The sequence below is a fragment of the Nycticebus coucang genome, chromosome 18, assembly GCF_027406575.1.
Source record: "Nycticebus coucang isolate mNycCou1 chromosome 18, mNycCou1.pri, whole genome shotgun sequence".
Lineage (NCBI taxonomy): Eukaryota > Metazoa > Chordata > Mammalia > Primates > Lorisidae > Nycticebus > Nycticebus coucang.
This window is the reverse complement of record NC_069797.1, coordinates 73,422,697-73,443,796: the sequence shown is the minus strand read 5'-3', so window position 1 is coordinate 73,443,796 and position 21,100 is coordinate 73,422,697. Positions and strand designations below refer to the sequence as shown.

At 51.5% G+C, this 21,100-nt stretch overlaps 1 protein-coding gene across 3 annotated transcripts in view; it reads right to left on the bottom strand.

Moving 5' to 3' along the window:
- TMEM104 (transmembrane protein 104) overlaps positions 1-21,100 on the bottom strand; it is a 58,898-nt gene that overhangs the window by 22,954 nt on the left and 14,844 nt on the right. For 2 of the 3 annotated variants that reach the window (XM_053570090.1, XM_053570092.1), the window contains 2 exons: positions 19,895-19,994; positions 19,118-19,226 (listed from right to left, as the gene is read on the bottom strand). In XM_053570090.1, the coding sequence (XP_053426065.1) occupies positions 19,118-19,226; positions 19,895-19,994 (209 nt within the window). The remainder of the gene's footprint in view (positions 1-19,117; positions 19,227-19,894; positions 19,995-21,100) is intronic. The other variant, XM_053570091.1, reaches the window with a different exon arrangement.

Below are 21,100 nucleotides of genomic sequence, written 5' to 3'. Positions count from 1 at the left end.
AGCCTCCCCTTTGTGCTAAGAGCAGCCCTTTAACCAAGAACTCTCAACTCAGAGTGGCCAGGGCTGAGCTGTGTCCACCCCTGCCTCCACCCTCTCCAGGTCTAGCCCTATGACACTAGGAGCTTGCAGAAGGTGCCAACACAACCACTCCTGTTTCATACACAAACGAGCCCAGGACTGGCTGTGCATCACATCCTTTAACTGTAAAACATAGGCACATGGAAAGCAGTTTGATACCTACTTCCCTGTTTCCAAACTTCTCTGCCTATTTAGCTGTTCGGAGAGACAAAATGAAATTTAAAACTTGGTGTTAATCCCAATTAAACTCCCCAGTGTAAGAGGCTGCAGGATCTTGGGTCCCACCCTCTGCCTGTGTGTTGATCACAGCCAATCCTGACACCACTTTCCAGCTGCTGGTCCTTCTAAACTCCCCATCCTATCAAGCTGCCCCGCTGGCATCACTGCCCAGTGTGGCAGACCCTTCTGCACTCTATTTTTTTTTTTTGAGACAGTCTTATTTTGTCATCCTCGGAAGAGTGCTATGGCATCACAGCTCAGAGCAACCTCCATCTCTTGGGCTTAGGCAATTCTCTTGCCTCAGCCTCCTGAGTAGCTGGGACTACAGGTGCCCGCCACAACACCGGGCTATTTTTTTTGTTGCAGTTTGGCTGGGGTCGGGCTTGAACTTGCCACCCTCGGTATATAGGGCCAGCTCCCTACTCACTGAACCACAGGCACTGCCCAACCTTCTTACACTATAACATGCTACACGCAATGGTTTAATTTCATTCTCATGCCCACCTATGAGGTCACTGGGGTAGGTGACAGTGCCCTTATCTTACTGATAATTAAAGTTCAGAGAGGTTCACTGACAGATCAGGAAAGTGGCAGGGTGAGAATGGAAGCCTCCTGACCTGTCCCTCTTTTCACTGTAACCTCTGCATGCCACATCAATCCACTGTTAGGCTGTCCCCTCTGACACCTCCTGTCCCCCACCTCAAGCTAATTCTCACCCTCACGCCTTTACTCTTTTGCTTCCTCCTGCTAGCAGAGAATTTCCCTCAGTGACCTTCCTCATCCCTACCACCTTCAAAGCCCTGCTCAAGTGCCAATCTCTTCTGAAAGTTATTTTAATCCTCCCTGGGGGCTCTTGACTGAACCGCCAAATGCAGGGTGATACGACCTGACTTAGTACTCGCAGGCTCTGAGCTGCCCCTTTCTCTCTGGTAGGGGTCTTGTCCCCACCAGAGAATAAGCATGTTGAGGGCAAGGACTGCATCCTTGTTTGTCCCAGTGTCTAGGAAGGACTCTGCACGTGTCAGGTGCTCAGTAAGTGCTGGCACAGTACACTGAATGTGGTGGGGGAGGTGCCTGGTAGAAAGGTGTCATCGGAGTCGGGGCAGAGGCAAACCCGGTCCCGCTGACTTGCCTTGAACACTTCTTCCAACCCTCCTGCCAGGGACAGTGCCTGACGCGGCAAAGCCAACAGCGTGCAGCATGGCAAAGCACACCTGCTCTGAAAACAGGGCACTGTCAGGGGGACAACTCTTGTACACCGTGGAGAAATCAACATACTTTGATTTTAAGAAAATTAAATCAAATGAGAGCAGCATCGCCCTTGGGTTTACCACTGGGTTCAGGGAGGATGACACGCACCCTCCACGAAGGAGGAAGTACATCTGAGAAGAGCTGGGCACTTGGTGCCCCGCCATCAGCAGCACTGCCAGGACCCCCACAAGGGAGTGGGCTGTGACCACCCTGAATCCACTTGGCCCCTGGAAGGGGTGATATCTTAAGAAACCTAAAGTGAAGCACCCAAAGGTCTTCAAAGGAGTTATTACTTACCTGCCCACTTTCTGGAGACAGTGGCTTTACAGTTATCTGACAGTCACAAACTGGCTGCCCACCAAAACTCTTACAAAACAAAACCAAATTCCAAAATCCTGTTTTTCATTGTCTTTGCTCTGCTTAGGAGGAGATGGAATGAACTACAGCTTCTAACGGGAACTTAAAATTTGGTGAAATTCAACAACATTCTCAGTTTGATCTTAGTCCCCTAGAAGGAAGAAGACAGAAAGGCCACCTTTCCTGGAGGAAGGGGAAGATGGGGGGATGAAGTGTTCAGGTGAGGGTCACCAAACAGGACAAACGTCCTGACACTCTTCTGAGCAACCTCATGCCAAAACCAACCTATGGGACGAAGAGCGACATAACCAGTTACTTTCTGCAACAAGTGACAGTGAGGAAATACCTGAGAAGAGCAGCAGTCAGCTGACTGCTGATCCCCTCAGGGACAGTCCTCCCAGCCCGGCCTCCTGACTGAGATAGGGGCAGCGTCCCGTGGGACAAATGCCTAGTGGTGGAGGAAGCCGTGGTGGAGGCAGCACAAGGGTGGTGTTCTTTCATCTGTGGAGTGTCAAGGAGGCCTGGAACTGAAGGTGGCGACTTTTCACCCAGCTGGCTCCCTTGACCACTAGGCTGGCTGCTCACCAGGTGGGTAGTTCTCTAAGCAGACCTGCTTATTTGAAAAACAAGCATTTTTGTTTGCTTGTTTGTGTTTGGCTCCTACAATGTAGTGAGATGGAGTTTCCAGGAGCCAAGAACTCAGGCATCAGCAACTGCCTTTTTCCTTCACTGGCACTCCTAGAGTTGACACGGAGGGCCAGTAGACTCACTTGGAGCCATCTTACTCCAGGGCCGGGGTGGAGGTGACACAGATTTCTGTGTTAATTTAGTGGGATGACACAGGAACCCCTCATGTAGCAACAAGGTTGAATGGGGCTGCCCCAGACACACCGGGATCTGGAGGCTAAAGATGGAACATGTGGGCTCGGAGAGAGAATACGCATGGAGCTGGGAACATGCTGGTCGCACAGATGAGCTGTCTGGCCTGAGCCTGGAGGTCGTGCAAGTGACGAAGGAAATGAATCCAGACTATAGGGCTGCTCTTGGTGCTAGTGGTTATGAATTAATTGGGGTTAATGGTAGCTCAGCATATACCCATCTCTGTATGGGAAATGAACTTTTAACACGTCCTTGAAGTGTAGTGAAGAAACATTCAGTGATGCTATTTTTTATTTCTCAAGTGGCTGTGAACATTTCGGTTTGGGAGTTTTTATTTTACCAACTTAAACTGTAGCATCTGGGGATTCATCCACAAAAAGAAGGTGAGTTCTGAGGCATCATGAGACAATGCCAGGACCACAGGGTATGGGGTCACGTGGATAGGGCTGGGATTTGCTTCCTGATATATTGTCCTTACTAATTGTGAGACCCTGGTGAGTTTCTGAACTTCTCAAAGCACATTACATGTGCACAGAGGGCATTCAACAGACATCTGCTCTGGCTGCTGCCCAGGAAGTGTGACACATGCAGAGTTACCACGCCCTATCTGTCCTCCAGCTATCTAGGCAGGGGAATACAGCACTACTGGAGCCGAGCAAGGACCTCCATGCAAAGACTATATCAGCACTATTCGGGTCTGCCTTCCATCACCTCCACCCAAGTTCAACAATGGTCTAAATGCTCTGTAAGGGAGTTCAAGTTGTTCCTGACCAAACATGCAGGATCAGTCACCATGCAGGAGATGATGCCAGAGAAAGAACAAGTACTGTGTCAGAAGCCACACCAGCAGTGTGCATGCACCAAATCCAACCCATCACTGTCACAATTTGTTTGCCAGAACTTTGTGATGAGAGGCACCGTGCCATCTAGAGGAGGGCGTCTGGTTCTGCAGAAGGATGGCACTTTCCTAAGGGACTGTTCAAGGATGAGCTTTCAGAAACGTTCTCCCCCAGGACAGAGGACAAGTACACCCTTCCCGAAGATGAGCCCGGGGTGGGCAGACCCTGAGACTGTGAGTGGACTTGTGCCAGGGAGGCTGCTGGGCTCTAGACACCAACCCAGCCATGACAGGGATGCTGATCTTTCCCTGCCAACCCTTGCATACCACTGACATGGTGCAGAATGAGTGATAAAGCTGGGCTGCCTGCTCCTGTGCACCTCCTCCCACTGCCCCGGGATCAGTGTCTGCCTGATACCTGCTAGGATGTGGGGCTCACTGACCCTGGTTCCTCCCAACCCCCGTGCTCCCACACCCTTCACCTAGAAGGGCCTTGGGAGATGCCTGCGGGATGAATTGACAGCCTGAGAGATGACCAAAGATAAAATAGGCAGTTGATTCCAGACTGTTTTAAAGTGTGAGCCCCCTGAGCATCATAGGTCAATTCTGTGAGTCTTGCTCCCTCATTGCATCCTTCATTGGGGAGCCACATCTGCTCATGCCAAGCCACCCGGCCCCATTCCAAATGAGTGGAGAGACATGGGATCTGTGGTTCTCATCAAAGGCAGGTCTGTGCTGGTGGGAGGAGGCTGGGCCTCCAAGCACAGGCAACAATAAGCCTGAAGTCAAGATCCCAGCAAGGAGTTCAGAAGCTCAAATCCCTGGAGCTACAGAACAGAGAAAGAAACCAAGTCCATCAGCCAAGCTCAATAAGCAGGAGGTGGTCAGAAGAAAAGATGTGTCCCTCTGCCTGGGTAACTGGAGGAGGATGTACTCTGGGCACCTTCTTGGCACCTTGGTGCACATGCAGATTGGCAAACAAGGGGGAGCCAAGGCGACCTTTGCTAAGACACTGGTGACAATGTTATTTGGCTCTGCCACCAGGGAGCCTGGAAGAATGATTTCAGGGAGAAGCCGAGGGAGGGGGGGCTGCTGTTTTTTATGTGATGCTGCCCCCTTGGACCGGGGTGGGGGCTCCTCAATGGCCTCAGCTGTTATAGGCCCAGAATGCCACCCCCCAGGACGCAAATTCAGTTATTTGAGGGTGGGAAGGTGCGGCATGAAAGAGAACAGAAGAGAGCCTCCTGTGGAGGAGATTCTGCAAGGCCAGCAGCCCCATAGCCACTGTGCCACAAGCTGCACAGGCAGGGTGACAGTCATCTGTGCCAGCTCCGAGAAGGGATGGAGGGCTGGACACAGGACAGTCCAGAACTACTGGGGCACTGCTCAGCAAGATATGTGGGGCCTGGAGGATGCTCAGACTTGCCCTGTCAGCAAGAAGCCAATAGGCAGCTCTTGGTTTTGCTCCTATTACTCCCCAAACACTCTGACTGGAAAGCCACCTCCAAATGTTTGACAGTTGAAAACATCCTCAGGTCCCTTTCTTGAACCTCCACTGCCCCCTTTGCAAGGCAACTCGAAACAGATCTTAAAAAAGCCCACTGACTTTCTTTTCTGAACCATCTTCTCTAAACACGCCATATCCCTCCTTGGAAGAGAAACCGAATCCCTTAGAGACCTGGGGTTAGTCACCTATTTTTATGGGAACTCTGGTAGGCAAAAAAAAAGAGAGAGAGAGAGAGAGAGAGAGAGAGAGAGAGAGAGAGAGAGAGAGAGAGAGAGAGAGAGAGAGAGAGAGAGAGAGAGAGAGGTTATCTCCTCTCTAATCCTAAATGGTGAAAAAGAAAGGTCAGGAAACTCACTCCAAATTTCTCTTATCAAGCAGAGTGTTACTCACTAGGGGCCTGTGCGTGGGAGGAGCCACCTGGGAGGGAGCCCAATGTCACTGCCCCCTGGAGGGCTCCAGCAGCTCCAGGTGGATGGCCTGACCATGTACTGCTAGGAAACCACCCATCCACTGTGTCCGCTGCAGGGGAGCCTGTGTCTGTCCAGACACGCATGGCCTCCAGCCACCTGACTCCACCACATGTCTCAATCCCTCCTGGGCCCAGGCTGTGGAACCAGATACCTGGTGCAGGGGTCAAGCTCTGAGGGGAGGCTGCTGGCAAGGAGGGAGAACGCTGCCCTCACCCTTCGGCACCTGGAGCTTCTCCCCAGCTCTCCAAGCTTCGCTCTGAGACTGCCAGTCACTCCAGAGCACGCTTTGCCCTGAAGGGAAGGGGGAAGGAAGCTCAGAATTTCCACAGGTGGACCAGCACTGCTGAGCTCCACCTGAGCCCCCAGAGAGGGCAGCATCACCCATATGAGAGTTCTTTCTAATCCTGACACCCTGTGCCTTGGTTATTGTCATCACTATAGGAACTGAGGTTGTGGGATTAAATAATTTGTCTGAAATCTCACAACTACCTACACACAACAGGGATTAGCACAGGTCATCTCCATCCAAAGCCCATTCTCTCTTTAAAGCATGTCACTGCCTCCCTTGCTTACACCCTAAATAAATGGTTGTTTCTTCCACCCTCCACCCCCCACCCCCACAGCTGAGCCCTCTCAAGGCTGGCTCCCTTGGGGAAGGAGGGCTGAGCTGGCTCAATGGCCTTGGCCTGGCTGGTGCCCCACCCCCTCATTGGATGACAAGCCTATGTGGTCTCTTTCTCAGCTGAAAAGCCAGATGGTAGCTGGTGGTGGGCAGAGTTCCAAGTATTTGGTGCCAGAGCTGCAACCCTTGTGGTTTGGGGGAGAAAAGATAAATATTGTGGAAAACCCACATAGTCATTCACTTAATGATTATTAGCCATCAGGATTTATAAAGGACAGTCCAGTTCCTCACAGGTGTGACGCAGAGATGGAATCCTGCACCCACATGTCCAGGCGAAAAGACCACAGGGCCTGACCTTGAGCTAGCAGAGCTTTTCTGGCAGTCCATGAAGAGCTGGGGAGGGACAGAGGGCACACAAGAACATGGGAAGTGGTGGTAAATGGCAGGGAAGGGTGGGGGGAGCACAAACTGGAGAAACACACCTAACTTTGGAGCTGACACCTATTCTAATATTTCACTACTCGCACTGCAGGTGCAAAGAGGAAGTAGCAGAGACAGAGATAGGTGGTGAGCTGTCTGATTTCATGGCACATGGACAACTTCTAACTGCTCCCCTCTATCTCAGCTCCCCCAAAGACAGGGGTGCCTTGACCCTTGCTGAGGTTCAGAATCTGTCCTGGTGGTAATGATCAGTAGTTAATCTGCCGCTCTGGGAAAGGAGAGGCCAGTTGTGCAGAGAGTCTGTCTGGAAATCAGCTGTGGTGCCCTGGATGTCAGTGGGTCCGGGGGCTGAAGAAGAGATGTGTGTCAATGCTGGACACAGACCCAGCAGCAGTGCCCATCCAGAAGTGGTTTCCGCCATTCATACATTCAGGGAGCAAGTTCCCCGTGGGAGGTGCAGCGCTGGCTCTAGATATAAAGATGAACCAGACATGGCCCCTGTTCTGGAGGAGCTCACAATGACACCAAGTGACCCTCTGAATAATCACAACATCTGATTATTGCCACAGCAGAGGGCAGGGGAAGAACAGGCCTGGAATAGCGGGAGCTCAGAGGAAGCGCATGCCAAAGGGCTGTGGTTGTGAAAGTGCCTGGCATCTCCGAAGACACTGACTAGGGACAGTGGGGCAGTGGTGGAGAGAAGACTCCAGGAGACTGGGGCAGACCACGCCACATGACAGACTTTAGACTTTGCTTTCTGGAGAGAAGCTTCTAGTAGATTTTAAGCAGGAAAGTGGTAGTCACATCTACCTAAAAGCAGGTTGAAAGATTGAAATGACAGAAAGAGGACATTTTCATGACACGGGGGCAATCCTGCCGCAGGTGGCTGGGCCCAGACTCTGGGAGAGGACTGTGTCAAGCAGTGTCCTGCATGGGGACAAGCCTGCCCGGGCTCACAGCTGTCCTCAGGCTACAGGACCAGGACAGGACTCCTTGGCTCTACCATCATGAGGTTTTAACTTTAATCCTTGAAACTTGTGTGGGCTAGCGGGAAGGGAGAGCAGCTGGGAAGTCTGCTTCCATCTGGAGGGTTCAGACCAGTGAACCCATCTCCCAGGAAGCTCTGTGGGAGCCAGGGAAGGATGAACACTTGAGCACTTGTCTAGCACAGACCCAGAGAAACCCCCCATATAGCAAGAAGAAAACGGACAGTGGGGGAAGGCAGGTTTTTTTTTTTTTTGTGAGACAGTCTCATTTTGTTACCCTTGGTAGAGTGCTGTAGCGTCACACTGCTCACAGCGACCTCCAACTCCTGGGCTTAGGTGATTCTCTTGCCTCAGCCTCCCGAGCAGCTGGGACTACTGGCGCCCACCACAATGCCTGGCTATTTTTTTGTTGCAGTTCAGCCAGGGCCAGGTTTGAATCCTCCACCCTCAGTATATGGGGCTGGCACCCTACCCAGTGAGCCATAGGTGCTGCCCACACCTATGGCTTTTTTCTTTAGCTTTTTTTCTTTTTGCAGTCTTTGGCCAAGACTGTGTTTGAACCCGCCACCTCCGGTATATGGGGCTGGCGCTCTACTCCTTGAGCCCCAGGCGCCGCCCCAGGCAGGGCTTTTATAAAGGGCAGTGACAACTGACAGTGCCAAAGGGGAGCAACAACCTTTCCGTCTTAGCTCTCCTTGGTAGAGTTAACAAACGGCAAAACCGAAACTCCTCTGGGTAACGGGGGCTCGGCTCACTGGTTTCCACTTTTTAACTGTTGAAATCTCTCCACAAAACCAGCTCTTTGTTGAGGAAAAGGTGAGTGGGCAGCATTATCTTCCTTATGGCCATGGCTGGAGAGGCTGGGCCTGGGTGAACCCGTGTTAAATTATACCCTTATCTCATGGAAATGAGGAAGCTGCTGAACCACCACAGAGGCCAGGCTAGGGGGTCACCTCTGTCCTTACAGGTCCTAAGAGCAACACAGCATGAGAGCAACAGGTGGGACCTGTTGTGACAGAGGGAGGGGGACCCTCTGACCACCATCCAGCCCTTCAGCTCCCTTGGGAAAAAGCATCCACACCCCAACCACTAGATTCCATCAGAAATGAAACTGCTCAGATATACTTAGGGGTGGTGGTACAGTGCCCCGCTGGCCTCAGGACCTGCAGGCTGTTCCTGCCTCCAGCAACCGGCTGGAGTCTGACTGCTTCTGGTGCCCTCAATCCCTGGCCCCAGGCATAGGAGGTGGCAGAGCCATCACCCTTTGTTGCTTCAACCACCTAGTGTTTATGCAATGCGCACCAAGGCACCAGGTGATCACCTGAGATGCTCCAGGCATCTTCCCTTCCCCATTCCTTGCCCTCTGAGCAGGAAGAGTGATGGCAATGGGAATGTTCCATGCTGGGCTGGGAAGAGGGAGGGGGAGGGGAGGAAGTCAGGTGCCCAAAACACGGGAGTCCTGCAGAAAGCTGCATAGCCAGCCAGCTCCACCCATTCCCTGATGACGTCTGGCCTGGAAATAGATGAGGGACTGAGTAACCTTGGAGGCGGGGATGGAGGGGAGATAGCGCATCAAGACAGTTGATTAATGAACTCTGTCCAATTGGGTATAAGAAATTATACCAACACTCCCCCCAGCTTCCTCCTAGGGGGCTGTACACTGTGGGTGGTCTGGAGCCCCCACTGGCGGCTTCAGAGGAAGCTATAGGGGACGCTTAGAGCATCCTCCTCCAGGAACAGGGAGGTACCTGTCAGCCTCAAGTAACAAAACAGCCCCCTGCAAATGGACACCACGGACACCTTTTCTCTTATGGACACTCAGAACCTGAAACAGTCTGATCAGGGAGGGGCAATGCTGCTCCCTGTCTGTCCAAAAGCATTGTAGTTATTGACCCCAGGATGTTGTGACACACAGCTGGGGACTTGTGGCTGGTCTGGCCACTCCCCTTTCCCTGAAGCAACTTGCCCAGGAAGTGGGGGCAGGGGAGCAGTGCTATGAGAAACACCAGCAAGCTTCCCGGGAGACAGTGCCAACCCATTGCCTTGGCCAGCAGGATTTCTCAAAGGGGAGAGCACATACAGCCATCCTCAGAACTGGCTGGAAATACAGATCCTTGAGCCTCGCGAGCTTAGAATCCACTACACTAGGTCTAGCTCAGGACCCCAAAAAAAGGGTCTGAAGGTACCACCCCTATGTCAGTGATCTAGGAACCAGACAGTGAGAAACACGGTCGAGGGTCTTGTCTGATCTAGGAGAAAGGGACTAGCTGAGAATTCTTCCCAGAGACTGTTTTGCCTACTTCTCAGGTGAAATGCAGTGGCGGGGGAGGTGCCAGAACTGCCTGCACATCACAGCCTGGAGGGGCCTTCTGACCTCAGCCAGCACTCAGTCTAGTGCCTGCATTCTCTTCCCATCGAGTTTTCAGGGAATGTCAGGGAATGTCATAATCCATGGCTACAGGAAGTTCTTGCTACAGCCAAACAAAACATGCCCCACAGTGGCTTGTAACCTTTCCTTCTAGATTCACACCCATGAATGACACCTGCCTTCACACCACAGGCTTATTAAAATACTCTTGGCTAACACATGGGACATCGGATGTCATCATGATAATGCACTAACTGTCCAGCTCTGTATAATGCCCATCACACAAAGGAGAATGTGCTCCTCCTTTCTCTCCAGGGCCGGGGTGCACAGCAGAACACACAAGGCTACGTCTTCTCTGCCCCCAGGTGCTGCTTTTGAGCCAGTGTGCAGGGCCAGCGCTGCTGGCAGGGACACAGGCCACACAGAGCTTGGTTATTACTTTAGAGTGAGTGCTTTATTTAATTAAACAATTACTGCCAGGGCCCTGAGGCGTTTTTTAGAAAGACACTAGCTCCTGCTTATAATATGCACCCTGTAACAGAGAGGAGGCATCATTCGGGGAGCAGCACAGCCTCACAAAACTTGGCAGGGCCACCACAAATGGCATGGAGTGATCTATGGGATAGAAGGAGCAGGCAGACATAGAGCTGGGGAAGAAAAATAGTCTGGAGTATATAGTTTTCATCCTAGTTAGCATAAAATATTTAAGAACATTTCATATTACTCTAAAACTACTAGGAGGTTGTGGGAGTGCACAGAATATGGGTTTTTAAAAATATTTTTTTGTGGGAAATGAAGTAAATAAAAAAAAGTGTGTGCATGTATAGGTCTGAAATCAACAACCGGAACATACGCTTATAAATATATAAAGTTATTTTTAGCTCTTTGCCCAGAAATGGGAGTTTTGGAAGCAGAGGGGGCTGCAGGGTGTGGAATGGCTGGGGCTTGTGAGTTCTGGGAATCTGCCCGGGGCCCAGCTTCTCAAGGGGCATGACTGGAAACATGCACACGGGTCAGTGGCCAGGATCAGCCCAGGTGGCTCGGGAAGCCAAGCACACCAGGTTTTTAATCCCTGACTGCGTCACTCACGGACAAGGAGGGCTCAAGCCTCAAGCTCAAGAGTCTGACTGGGATCAGTGTGAAGCAGCATAAAAATCTTCCTGAAAAAGCTCAGTGCAGAAGGTCCCCAGCAGGGATGCATGCTCCCCACAGAGACCTATTTGGAAGCTTCTCAACCACATTGGCCTGTTCATGAGTGTGGGCCCTGGGTACGAAGCTTTCCCAGCTCAGGGATGTTGGTGGGAGTGGGATGTAGGCATTTCTGGTTACTTCTCTTAGGTGGGCTGCTTACAATGTCCACCCCAATCTTGAATCTGCCCGTTTTGTACCTTTGTACGTGAATACACAGAGACTTTTACACTACAGAAGGGCTCCTACAGGTCTATTTATAAATTCTTAATTTTTACAGAATAACATTTTTTTTTTTTTTTTTGAGACAGAATCTCAAGCTGTCACAGCAACCTCAAACTCTTAGGCTTATGCGATCCTCTTGCCTCAGCCTCCCAAGTAGCTGGGACTACAGGCGCCCACCACAACGCCCGGCTATTTTTTGGTTATAGTTGTCATTGTTGAAGGCGGGCGCAGGCTAGATCCAAACCCACCAGCTCCAGTTTATGTGGCTGGCGCCTTAGCCGCTGAGCTACAGGTGCCAAGCCACACAGAATAACATTTTAAATGCACTAGGGAAACTAGGTACTTATGGGAAGTCTGTAGCAAGTTCTTCTGTAAAGTAAGGAATCACTGGCCAGGTGTGGTGGCTCATACCTGTAATCCTAGCACTCTGGGAGGTGGAGGTGGGTGGACTGCTTGAACTCAGGAGCTCAAGACCAGCCTAAGAAAGAGCAAGATCCCGTCTCTACCAACAGTAGAAAACTAGCCAGGTGTCATGGTGGGTACATGTAGTCCCAGCTACGCAGGAGGCTGAGGGAAGAGGATTCCTTGAGCCCAAAAGACTGAAGTTGTTGTGAGTTATGACTCCACAGTACTCTACCCAGGGTGACAGAGTGATCTATCTCAAAAAAAAAAAAAAAATTAAGGAATCGCTTCATAACAAGTCATTTTATACATTTGGATTTTTATACAATGGGGTTTCTCAAGGGTTGAGTGTGCTTGGTATGTGTGGCAGGCAAAGTTATGACACACAGACCATCTCTCATCTTCACTCGCCTCCTGGGGGAACTGGGGGAACTGGGGACTAAAGGAAGAGGAACAAATAAGTTAAGTGGCCATGTCCCCAGGCGCAGCAGAGAAGTCAGCTTGCTATGGGCAAGTGGTCTTCGCAAAGCTATACTTGTTACTTTCTGACAATGGAGATGAAGGCAGAGAAATGTGGTTCAGGCTGATTTGAAAATCCCCAATCTGAAATGCTCTTGGAGTGCCAACATGACCCTCAAAGGAAATGTTCATTGGAGCATTTAGAGTTTGGATTTGGGATGCTCAACTATAATATCCCTAAATCTGAAAAACACTGAAATCCTGGTCCCAAGCACTTTGGCTAAGGGGTACTCAACTTGTACATTCCATCGGGGCAGAGAGACCCTCAAGTGGGCAGTTTGGGGGGCTAGCAGCTCACTGGGCTCAGCAGCTGGAGCACAAGATCCTTTTGTCCCCAGGACCTTGGCAAAGGCCAGCACACAGCTTCCAAGGCTCAGGGGAGTGAGTGCTAGGAACTGTCCAGAAGAAATCACTTCCTACTGCCCTGTGGTTCAGGGTCCCACAACCTGAGATCTGCTCTGTGACCATGAAGGCGGCAGCACAGGGCACTAAGCACTGTCCTCTAAGTGGGCATGTCAGGTAGTGGCTGTGCAGAGGCAGGCGACAGATATGATGGATGGTGGGCTTAATGCTAGTCGACAGAACCCATGTCCCTGAGAGCTACATTAAAAATAAAAACAGCAATCCTCTTACAGAGTGGGAAGAGGAAGCTTGGGCCAAACACCCAGAGGCACTGGGGGTGAGGGAGGGAAAGGCAGTCCCAGGATGGCTCAGGGAGGTGCCCACAGACGTCCTCAGCAAGGCGAGGGGCTGGTCTGGGGCATTGCCAGGAAGCAGCTGGGCAGGTACAGAGTGGACTGGAGGCTGTGCTTAGGCAAGAGCGGCAGAGGTGGGGTGACGGTCTGGCTGGTGGAGGCTCACAGAGTCCCTGGCCAGGGGTTGGCAGGATGAGCCACAGTGTCAGAGTGAGTGACAGGTAACCCAAATTTCATTTAGAAGAGCTAGGGTAGGGGGAGGGAAAGCACACCAAGAGACAGGAAGCTGCTCCCAGTATAAGATACATAGCTACCTACCTAGGGAAAAAAAAAGGAAGAAAAACACAGGCCTGTCCTGTATTATTGATTTCCTTGAAAAAGAAAAAGACAAGCCAATCCTTTGAAGTCAGTCATTTCAACCTGAGCACGGTCAGTGCCTGCAGTTAGAGTTCACCTTGTATCAGAGTCCCACGTTTTTGCAGAGTGGGGAGAAATATATTCTTCCTTGAGACCCCATCTCAGAGTGAATGCAGAGGGCACAACACACGTGCAGACAAACTGGGCCCCAGAACATGCACCCTTCCAGAGGCTCATAGCCACACTCCCAACTGGGCTGAAGCCACCTTCGACCCCCACTGAGTCCAGCTCCTGGTGGCAGTGGACACGGGCACAAGGCATTATGGTTCTACTCACTGCACCTGTGATGCCCCCCCTCCCCCAAGGGTATCTTTCCACGGGTGAGTTGGGAGGAAAGAGAGAAAGGCAAAACAACCCCTACTTTCTGGAGTCTCCAGAACTGAGGAGGAGCTGACAAGAGGTGTGTTAGACGGAGAAGAACAGGAGGGTCCCCCCTTGGTCACCATCCTGTTAGGGAGGCACTTGGATGCCTCAGGCCCTGTAGGTAATATACTCCAGTCCCAGGTACTCAGGACCCCACAACATAGCCTGATTTGGTGCTAGGCTGAGCCGTAGCTCAGGTGAGCCAGACAGGAGGGTAGATGTTGTCCAGAGAAGAGAGGCTCTCACTGGGCTGGGGGTCCTGCTCTCTGTTTGTCAACGGGGCCAACCCATTAGACTCCCCACTAGAGACAGCTCCTTTGTCATGTCAAAGCTCCTGCTCGGCCCTCTCATGGGCTACTGTTCTTGTCTAGCCACACTTCATTCCTACCCAGGTTCCCGACATTGTATAAATCCAGAGGCAGCATTCACCTGTATTCTTCCAGAGCTGTGCTGGGGGGCACCACTGCTACAGGAAACACAAGTGGTGCCCCTGGAGGTGTGCCACAGTGTCCCTGAGCATCCCCAAGTCCTGTGAAGTCAATGTTGCTCCCCAAACTTGTTGCTTCCTGTTAATTTTCCCTCCTCACTGGTCTGAAGGCCTCTAGGCCACCTTCTGCCCCAGAATTGGTAAGAATAAATATTCAAGTGATGGCAGCGGTGACCCACTTATTAGCAGATGCCACAGCCCCAGGGCACAGTAGCTGATGCTGAAAGAACAGACAGAGACCATGGCAGGGGAGGGAAATGTCCTTGGGAAGAGGCACTTAATTCCGGCTGCTTGAGTGCCCAGGAAAAGTCGGCTTCACTATCCAGGAGTGAGTGGCAACAAGAGATAGTGTGTCAATCAAGTCAACGACGGGCCGGATGTGCAAACACAGATCACTCGCCAGACACCATGCTCAGGCAGTGTTATCCCAGCTCTCTGCAAATGTCAAGCTCCAGGGCTGACAAACCGGCACTCCCTGCCCCACTTTGTGCACTGCGGTGGAGGCCGCCCTGTGAGCGGGGCCTGCAGAATGGAGGCTCGGGCAAGCAGAGCAAGTCTGTGTCACCAGGGCAAGAGGATGAGTCCAAAAAGGTGAGCTGCTGTCTGCTTCAGCTCTGAGACCCTGGGGAAGCCACCATTTCTGAGTCTCAGTTTTCTCTGCTGAAAAATGGGATGCTACCATGTACTTTAATGTGTGGCTGTGGGCCTAAGTCATGAATGTGCAGTTACTGGGAACAGTGACACCCTGAGGTGGGGAGGAGCGTTTAAAGCTTGCACGACACTGCCATGTGGGCTCACTACTCCCTTTTCCAAACCCTCAGCCAAAGGATATTATCTCCTTGAGGGGTACTATTTTAGGAGGAGATCATTTCATTTTGAAAAGGGGACTGCATACCATTTTAAGGGCTGCTAACAAAGGCCAGTGTTGTTATGTGAGATGGAGGCGAGACAGAATCAGAAAACATGGTCTCCTGGCAGAGGGAAAGAAAACAGGGTTGCTGCTGAAGGCCTGGAAGGACCCTGCCACTACCAGCTTGAGCCTGAATCTCAGCCTGACCTACTCAGAAGAGAGGCTAGCAGGCAGGAATGCCCTCTCACCCCCACTTCTTCAAGGGGTGTAGGGGCCTGGGAAGGACTCTCTGCCTGCACAGGGTGGCTAGTCACTGGCCAGGAACCTGCAGGCCCCATCTCTCAAAAATTACCTGTGTCTCAGAGGGAGGTTTCACAGTTTTCCTATGTTCAAGGTAGGATGGCAAAGCCAGGGTGACCTTGTCCTGTCCCAAGGCCGCCAACGAGGGTCCCCCTGCTCAACATGGCCAGTTTGCGACTGGGTCTCCAGCCAGGATAAGCTCCGGTCGGCCATCTGTGCTCCTGGCTCTGTGTGGCCAGTGCCTGCTGGGCCACCTGCAACACAGCAGCATCTGTCCACCTGTAAGTGGCAAATGCCACTTGCTCTTCCTAACGGTGAGTGGCTTCAGCACTTAGGGAGTCCCCACTGTCCCTGCAGGGCTTCCCTCTGACATTCTCTAGGAGGTATGAGTCTTGGGCAAGGCTTGGCAGGTGCTTCAGGAACAAGGAAATGCACAAGAGTACTGGGAAGTGCCCTTGACCCTTGGGAGAACGAGACACACCTGTATCCCAGACACTCAGGACAGTGTGAATCCGGGATGGAACTGATTCATACATAATCCTACCACTTCACCAGGGGTCCCTGGCTCCTTTGTACTGTACAGGAAGGAACAACATGCCAAATTCTGACTCCCTACAAGAGCTGGAAGAATTCTGCAGAAGGAATCTGGACATGCTCCCCAGCCTGGAGGTGAGGTTACCTGCCCAAAAGAGCTGGGGCATCTGGCACTTCCCCATTTGGTTCTTCAAAGGGATGGGGGGGGGGTCGTCTGAGAATCTAAGGTCAGCTGAAGGCAGATGCTGAAGACAACCGTCACATACCCTAATTACAGGCCCCAGTCACCGGTGGCTCCAGCTGCAGTAGCCTGCTGTGACACCCCAAAGAGCCCATGGGAAGCAGCAAGTGACTCAGGGGACCCTCCGCCCCACAGCACCCTGCTCTGTGGTAACTCCAGAGAAGGAAAGAGAGAAATTGACTCATATCAGCTGCACTGGGAATCACAGCATGTGTATGGGGGCCTCAGGGATGTGAGGAGAGGAGGAATTTTCCTTTCGTTAAGGTCAAAGGCTTTGCGAGCTGACTGGTAGCTGCTGGTAGAGAAAGCTCTCTTCTAGTACACAATCATGATACTACGCATAGGCTGGCTTCTGGGGAGAGTTACTATACCAAATACTCCCATTGTGTGCCTGTGTCTGGTAGCATTCCTGGGAAGAAACAGAAGAGCTCGTTTCCAGAGGACTTTCTGAAAGTTAGACCACAATATAAAAGCCTGAATCTATGCTCCAGAACACGCTGTCCCAGAATAGCATGAAGAAGTATGAAGAAGTAGCACTAGGCCCTTTTAAAAATGCTCCCAGGTAAGGGCACGATCCATCTGAGACAGAGATGATTTGTGCACGAGATAGGCAGGTGCTCCAGACTTGCCCCCTCCCATGTTCACTGCCTTGCTGAACATTTTGAGTGAAGTCTGCTGGTGAGAGGCACAGCAGAGTCTCTGAAACAGATGGACAATCTCTTGAACCTGATGACTCAGGTGCAAGGGGAAAGGAGGGCCTCCTCCCTGAGGGCTGAAGAGGCCACCTGATGGCATCCAGCTCCCCTGACATTTATGAAGACAAGAGATAAGCCCTGCAGGGCGGTCTCAGGAGGAGGAAGATGCCATCGGCACCTGTGAGAGGAAAGGGCTTGAGACTGAGGGAGGGGACTCCTCCCAACTCACTGCAGAGCACTGAAAGCACCTATGTTCTGCAGAACCTCAGCCCCTGGGAGTCACATGAGAAGTTGTAAAGTAACTTCCAAGACAACGTCAAGACTTACCCACCTCTAATTTCTCCAAAATGGGGAGAAGAGCACTAGCAAACCAAAAGCCTTCTTAGCATGTTGAAGCCCCCAGCAGGGGACTGGGGTGTAGGGATAGTCACTGGCTCAGACAGAACAGGCTCTTTGGAGCAGTCCAGGTCCCCGTTCCTGTTCTGCAGCCTTTGCAGGCTGTGGTGGCAATTAGCTCCATGAGTTATAAATGCAATATCTGGGCAATGATGGCAGTAATTAATGCCTGTCTGCTTCCTGAAGGCTTCCTTCTGTTCGGTCAGAGAGTTATTGAGATTCAGGAAAGGAGACTTCCATCATGTGGAAAGTTTACAGGAGTAAGTGAAGGAACAATTTAACAAGGCAAGAATAATGCTTCTAAATAATTTACCAGGAAAATGGCAGCAGCCAATATTCTCAGCACCCGGTGTCTATTTTGCTGGTCGGTGGGGGAAGTGGGCTGGCAAGTCTGCACAGATGCCAGCAGCACTGGTATGGCCCTGCTGTGGCTGCCCTGGACATACTCTTGGGTCCGAGTCAGCCACTCAGACCCCTTCCTCCATCGCCTCCTACCCCGTGAGACCTCCAGATGGGGCCTTCCACTTATTAATACCCTTGTAATTTTATCAATCACAGTTTGTTGAAATGCTGAGAGGCTAATGAGGCTTCAGCTGTGCTGCTAGAGCCTGGCTCTCCTGGCAGTTCTGCCCACCCCAGGCTGGGGAAGACATGGGTATGAGGTAATAAGCTTGCTACCAAGTTCTCACTGGACCGGCAATGGGAGGATTGAGGGTACGATCCTACTAAAAGGCAAATTCCTAGGAGAAGCACCACAGACCATCACCCAGCTGCTGCAGAGACGCAGAGAAGAAAACCCATCTCACCCAGTGCCTCAGCTGCTGCGCTCATTCTACAGGGTGTCTTTAGGGCCTATAGGGTGGGACTGGGAAGGCAAAAACACTATTCAGTGGCTCTTGGGGTTAACAAATCCAGACCCAAATAACATAGCTGGCAGGGCCAGTGGAAGCCTTTGCCAGGATAGAGATGATCAGGACCAGAAGTCAGCTCCCCAGAAAGCCTGGCTCTCTCCTGGCTCCTGCCTCCCCCCGTAAATCAGCGAAGTGGCCGCTTGTCAAACTGTCACCTAGCACACCCAAATCTGTATCAGGACTGAGGAGGAACAAAAGGAAGCAGGGAACATTAATAGATAGTGCAGAAGTTAAAGGAAAACATCTCTCCGAGTCCCGCCTCTGGTTGTGTATCTTATTATCTAAGACCCATCTGGCATGTGATTCAGCTCCCCCACCCCCCAATGGCACAAAGCAATCAAGAACAAGCTTGGAGATTCATCTTCTCTTGTCCATAGGGAGAAGGAAAGACAGGAAGATAGCCGGGCTGATCCTCCCCTGTCTGGAGAGCTTGTTTATAGTCAGGGTCATCTGTGAGATGGATCAGGCCTTCCTGACCAGGAAGACCCCACATCTAATCTCATGCACTTGGGCTGGCCAGGAGCAAAGTGGAAGTACGAGAAGTCTCCGAAATACGAGAGCTAGCAGCGTTAAAAAACTCTATTAAGAGTGCCCCTCAAAGCCCAAGCTAAGTTTATGCCAGGTCACAGCCCTGGAGCTGGCGCTGACCCAAATACCAACACCAAGCCACATATGATGTTGAAGCCTGGATACCAGGACCCTCTGGGGCCAGAGTCTAAGTGATATGATCCATTTCTGCCTGAGGCTAAGGCCTGAGTAATTATCTAGAACATGGAGGTGTGTAGACCCTTCTCTCTGGGGAAAGGGTCTACCAGGAAGTAATGGAGGTACAAATGCTCTACCAGGCTGGGCTGGGGAGCAGAGGGATGGACACTCACCAAGTAGATGCGGTAGGCGTCCACTCGCCGCAGGGGCCCCCAGCACCGGTCGGTGTCGTTGTGTTTGGTGTCTGCCTCCACGCCGCAGGAGTCGTTGCCAATGGCACTGCTGATGGAGAGAATGATAGCAGACCTGGGCTCAGTGTGGCCACCCTGCTTGGCTGGGGGATACAGAAGCCACTGCCTGCACAGCTGTGTCAGTGCCAACAATCTGGCTTTTTTTTTTTTTTTTTTTGAGAGAGTCTCACTATGTCACCCTCAGTAGAGTGCCAGGGTGTCAGCTGCTCACAGCAACCTCAAACTCTTGGGCTTAAGCGATTCTCTTGCCTCAGCCTCCCAAGTAGCTGAGACTACAGGTGCCCGCCACAACGCCTGGCTATTTATTTATTTATTTTTTGTAGTTGTCACTGTTGTTTGGCAGGCCTGGGCCAGGTTCAAACCCGGTAGCCTCGGTGTATGTAGTTGGTGCCCTAACTGCTGAGCTATGGGTGCCGAGCCCAATCTGACTTTTCAAAACCATACTCTGGCACACATGTTTTAGTATAAACCCCTCTTGTTCCTGAACTCTTGGTGGGAAGCCTACTGTCTTCCCAGTGGGGGAGGGAAAGGGTCAGAAGGCATGGCTGGCTGGGGTCTGCGTAGAGAAAGGTCTTGGGCTTCTATATTCCTTAGACACTGATGGGCATGCTCAGTATTGTGCTCCTCCGGGACACCCTCCCTGACTAGCTGAGGAAGCTAATTTACTATAGCTAGTGTCGGGGCAAAGAAGATACTTACCAGGTCACCTGCATAAGGGAGAAGGGCACAGCTGCGGCATAGATGGCCAGGTCCCCATACAGGTAAATGATGATGCAGAAATAGAACAAGTTCACCCCCACTGAAAGGAAGCAAGTCATCAGTCAGGGAGCTAGAAAGAAAGGTAGATGACTAAATCTCTACCTCTTCCATACTTTCTCCAAGTGGTTTACTTCCTACAAAAAGTGGGAAAATGACTCTAAAGTCCTATTTCTTATCCTGGCCAACTCCATGGTGACAGGGGACACATCAGCTCATGCCTTTCACCTGAGAGGACTCAGTGAGGCTTGGAGGACCAGAGGGATTTCAAATCCAGTCAGGTTCAAGGTGGGTGTGAGGTCTGGCCTGGCTGGGGAGGAACCTGCGGCACCTTCACTCTCAGGACAGGCTGTGAGGTGTGGGGAGGAAAGCTGCCCTGAGTCAGGAGCCTGAGCTCCAGAGTGTGTCTGGGCCAAGGATCCCTCTGCAGCTAACACAGGGCTCTAAGACAAGAGATCGATACTGAAGAAATGAAGCACAGAGAAGCTGATGGGAAATAGCCCTGTTCTCCAAAGCTGAGGTCCAGAGGGTAAAAAGCCCTTGACTTCCAAAGGCCAAGGGCCTCATTCTGAATCAGATTGCTCACCAAGCACTGGGTGGCCTAGGGTAGCCTAGTGTGCTGGGAAGAGATGGTGCTCAAGACAGACTCCCTCCTCCTTACAAGAAAAATTTTCAAGGGGCAGCGCTGGCTCTGGAAGGTGCACATTGCAGCTCCCTCTGCTGAAGCAGGCATTTGTCCCACTTCACTCCAGAAGGAGCCTGAACTAGGAGTAGGGAATGCAGGGCTCTAGTCCTAATTCCATCACTTGTTTCATGACCCCAGCAAGTCTCCGAGCATGTCCTCTCTGGTATAGTGAGAAGAATCTCACCTATGCTATGGTTTCAGCCATAAAGGCCGGGTGCAAATGCTCTTAAAAAAAAAAAGCAGCCTAAGAGTTATGGCCCCTGACAGCCAAACTCCTATTCAGACTGATTGCTCAAGTTTTTGATGTCACTAGTCTCAAGTTGCTGCCTTTTCTGAGAACATAAAGAAAAATGAAGTGACAGTTGCCTTCTAATCCCGGTGGCTCAGAAGAGTCTGCAGGGTCCCCAGGGAAAGCCTAGGATATGTTACTCCTGTTGTGCTGTGTGAGTTCAGCTCTGCTCCTA